Consider the following 4752-nt stretch of genomic DNA (forward strand, 5'->3'; position numbering starts at 1 on the left):
CAGGACCCAACAAAGATCATATTGAAGAATTGGAGGACTTGGAAATTGAAATGAAGGACTTGGGATCAGTAAACAAGATTCTAGGGATACAAATTCACCGAGATAGAAGTAATAGGAAGATTTGACTTTCACAAAAGAATTACTTGAAGAAGATCTTGTCACAATTCAACATGCAAGATTGTAAGCCAATTTCTACCCCTCTTACTATTAACTTCAAATTATCCTATAGTATGAGTCCTAGCAGTTAAGAAGAGAGGATGGAGATGTCTCGAGTACCGTATGCATCAGTAGTGGGAAGTTTAATGTTCGCTATGATATGCACAAGACCAAACATTGCACAAGCAGTGGGAGTGGTTAGTCGGTACATGGTGAATCCAGGAAAAGAGCATTGGAATACAGTAAAGAGGATCCTGAGATACATCAAAGGGACCTCAAATGTTGCATTATGTTACGGAGGATCAAATTTACTAATCAATGGGTATGTAGATTCTGACTATGCAGGGGATTTGGATAAAAGCAAATCTACTACAAGATATGTGTTCAAAGTTGCTGGTGGAGCTGTAAGTTGGGTTTTAAAATTATAGTCAGTTGTGGCTACATCCACAACAGAGGCAGTAAATGTAGAATCTACACAAGCCAGTAAAGAAGCAATTTGGTTGAAGATGCTATTGTAGGAGCTTGGTCACAATCAAGAGTATGTCTATTTGTTTTGTGACAGTCAAAGCGCCTTGCATCTATCAAGGAATCTAGCATTTCATTCAAGGACAAAACACATACGAGTTCAGTACCATTTCATTCGTGAAAAGGTGGAAGAATGGACGATAGATATGTAGAAAAATCATACCAAAGACAACATAGCATATTTCATGACGAATGCGATCAATGTTGATAAATTTACTTGGTGTCGATCCTCTTATGGCCTGTCAGAGACGTAAGCAACATAATGGTACAAGGTCAAAAGAATGGTGTGAAGATATGATTGTTCCAATTAAATTTTCAAGTGGGAGATTGTTGAAAGTTGCACCGAATGTGCAAGTTACACCGAATGTGCAAGTTGCACCGAATATTGAAAACATAAAACAATTCCACCGAATGGTGGAGTCAACAATTGGCTGTAATTGTTGAAATTTTTGTGATGGTATAATTGAATTTAGTCATTGTACTTTAGGGTATTTACAAGATTAGTGCTTAAGCTTTAACTATAAATACCCTAGCTCATTTAGCTTCAAAACCATCCCAAAATCATTCTAGCTTTCTTTCAATACTAGAGAATTTAGAGAGTTTCTTGAGAGTTGTTTTCTCCTTTTTATCAAGAGAGAATTATCATTGTTTTCTCCTTGGTAGATCGAGAGAAGTTGTAATTCCTATTTTCTCATAGTGAAATTCTTCTACCGTTACTCGTGGTTTTTACCCTATATTATTTAGGGGTTTTCCACGTAAATTTTGTGTCTCTTTTATCTTCATTCTTATTTTCTCAAATTATCAATTGCAATTTTTCTCTATTTGATAGCCGTCTTCCGCAACACCTTGTTCATATTTTCTTATCGTATTGCAGTTAATTTGCTGGTTCGTTTTGCATCATCACGTTGTACTCTTTTTCCTCTACCTAGGAGTAAGGAGGTTTTTTAATGAGGTTTGTGTCGATGTATTTCCTTTGTATAATTTTATTATTCAATGATTCATATTCTTGTCTTTTCAAATATATATATATATATACCTCTATGCATCTTCAATAAAGGGATTCAACTCTTGATTCACACACTCTCTCTATGATTGTAACGATCGAAATTCTGAACCAATCTATAAGAATTGACCCAAGATAGTCTTGTGTCAGTTTAGGATCTTAATTGAACCCTTAAGATATACTGGGACTCATTTGGATGAGGAATAAGATCAATTCAGCTCAGAAAGATGATTGTTTTATGAAAGTTTTTTAAAGATTGAGAGATTAAAAGGGTAATTAACCCATTAATATGGGGTTGGAACTTGAAATAATGCGGTTACCGTGGGATTTTAGGGGGATAAGGATTTTTCACCCACCCGTGTCTATCCTTGTTTCCTTTAATATAAATAAAAATTTTAAATAAATGAAAATTTTAAGGGTAAATTACACGCTTACTCACATAACTTTACTCTCCCTCCTATTTTACTCACCACACTTTTAATTTTTTCAATTTGCTCACTGAACTTTAGACATTGAACTTTTTTGTCACTCGATCATTAAATTTCTAATGCCGTTAAATTAAAATTGAAAACAAATTAAAGTACAGTGAGTTAAATAGGAGAGAGAGTAAAATTCAGTGAGTAAACATATGACATGTTTTATTATTAAAATAAGCCACGTGAGCACCCCGTTATTGAGTAAACGGTTGAGCGACAAAAAAAGTTCAATGTCTTAAGTTTAGTGAGCAAATTGAAAAAAATTGAAAGTACATTGAGTGAAATATGAGAGAATAAAGTTAAGTGAGTAATCGTGCAATTTACCCAAATTTAAATTACAATCTTTAAAGAAAAACAAAACATATAAATATTAATATTATTAATAATTTGATTTAAGAAATTAAAATTTTAATACATTATTTTTTGAGTTTATCACGAGTTTTTTCGAGTTATGAGTTAAGTATTTTGGTTCGACTCTTTAAAAAATCGAGTCAAGTTTAAGCTTCAGTTGAGTCCATCCAATTTAATTGTTAATCAAGTTTTAATCGAATAAAACTCAAATAATTTACTATTTATCTTGTCTCGTCCAGTGTTTTTCCCTTGCTAGACTATAATCTTTTTGTTGGTAAAAGGAATTTTAAACGCCTTATATGTTTAAAAAAAACATTTTTTCATGGATGGACAATATTAACCTTGATTATCTGTATAAGTAGCTAGCAAGCTAGTAGTGGGAAGCAATCACTTATAGTGAAGCACAAACTTCAATTTCAGAGCGAAAATGGAATTGGGACCCAAAATCGCATTCCCTCAATTTATCGTCGTCCAATCCAACGACAAGACTGATTACTTGAGCTATACACGTGGAGGTGACACTGATGGATATCTCAGGTTCTTCGAATATCATGCTCTGAACCCGTACGCCAAGTTTGAAGTGGAGTTTTCGACAAATGACATGGTGCACATAAGAAGCTGTCAGAACAACAAATATTGGGAACGAACCAAAAATCTTTCCCTCACCGGAAGCACCAGCAGCCAGTACTGGATTACTGCCACCGCCGAGAAGGAGGAAGACCAATCCAAGGAGTCATGCACTTTGTTCAAGGTTACCTTTGTCAACGCTGCCCAGAATACGGTCCGATTCACGCATGTCCAATCAGGATGCTATTTATGCTTATGGAAGTGGAGCAACCCGACATACACTCGTTCTGTGCTGGCAAACTACAAGACTTATGATGGTCAAAGCGCTGATATATTCACGATTGTTGATTGGAGTTCGTTGGTGATTCTGCCCAAGTACGTAGCCTTCAAAGGAGACACCGACAAGTACTTGGCTCTTCGTTCTATTGAAGGCCATGAGTATTTGCAGTTTATAACAGAGGATATCGGTGATCCAACCGTGGCATGCGAGGTTCTTCAAATGAGTGATGGAACCATCCGGATCATGCAAATTTCTAACCTCCGCTGGTGGAGGCGTAGCCCAAATTGGATATGGGCAGATCGTTTTGACATTCTCCCCGACCAATTCAAGGAATGCACGTTTAGCCCTGTAAAAGCTGACGATCAGACCATAGGTCTTATCAACTTGGGCAACAATTATTTCTGCAAAAGACTCACAACCGAAGGCAAAACGGACTGCCTTAATGCAGCAGCCACCACAGTCACAAAAGAAGCCCGGCTAACGGTGGTAGAGGCTGTCCTGACCAGAGAAATCTACGGTGTCCGATATGATCTCGATGATGCCCGGGTCTACGACGAATCAATCCTCAGCTTAGATGAGAAGAGTTCTATCAACTGGAGTACTGAACAAACCTCCACCTTGGAGTTGCAGCTCTCGTATACAGAAACCAGGTCTAGTTCATGGAAAACTAATATTTCACTCAAGTTGGGTGTGAAATCTACAATGGAGTTCAAAATTCCACTCATCTTTGAGGGGAAAATTGAACTATCCGGTGAATTTCAATCAGGAGTCGAGTGGGGAAGCACCACCACGGTGACTACAGTTGTACAAGCTGTACACAAAGTTACTGTGCCTCCAATGACTGAGGCAACAGTTACTGTATTGGCAACAAACGGTAAGTGCGATGTCCCCTTCACATATCTGCAGAGGGACACTCTTTTTAATGGGAAAACTGTCTTATCTGAAGTTAAAGGCGGCGTTTTCACCGGTGCTAATTACTACAACATCAACTTTGTGACCAGAAACAAGAAGCTGGAGTGAGTCGAGGTAATCCATATAAACAAGACTTCAATGGGCCATTAGAAGAAATGTGTATGTTGTGTGTCTGCGAGTAAAATAAAATCATGTTTTGTTTTCTTTAAGTTGCAAGTAATAAATGGTGCGAGCATAGCATAGTGGCACCATATCTCTCGTGCTCTTGAGTTTGATAATATACAGTTCATGTATGATATCTTTATGTGTGTGGAAATCAAAATATTATTACTTCTGTTAAAATTTATGATGAGTTGGTCTTCTTATGATTATGAATATATTCATTTATTTTATGAAAATTAGAAAAAGTTAGTTTCTTTGTATATATATATATATATATATATATATACATATACACACACTTTGGTTATGAAGAGTGGCTG

General features: G+C 36.5%; 1 protein-coding gene across 1 annotated transcript; it reads left to right on the forward strand.

Moving 5' to 3' along the window:
• Nucleotides 1-2938: 2938 nt before the first annotated feature.
• On the forward strand, nt 2939-4378 carry LOC120115178. Its single transcript, XM_039135947.1, has one exon. The coding sequence runs from the start codon at nt 2939-2941 to the stop codon at nt 4376-4378; it is 1440 nt and encodes a 479-aa protein (XP_038991878.1).
• Nucleotides 4379-4752: the final 374 nt, after the last annotated feature.

The sequence above is a fragment of the Hibiscus syriacus genome, unplaced genomic scaffold (genome assembly GCF_006381635.1).
Source record: "Hibiscus syriacus cultivar Baekdansim isolate YM2019G1 unplaced genomic scaffold, ASM638163v2 tig00110258_pilon, whole genome shotgun sequence".
Taxonomy (NCBI): Eukaryota; Viridiplantae; Streptophyta; class Magnoliopsida; order Malvales; family Malvaceae; genus Hibiscus; species Hibiscus syriacus.

Bases quoted from the DNA above. Each gene is read 5' to 3' on its own strand.
- LOC120115178 (XM_039135947.1), top strand. From the start codon at position 2,939: ATGGAATTGGGACCCAAAATCGCATTCCCTCAATTTATCGTCGTCCAA.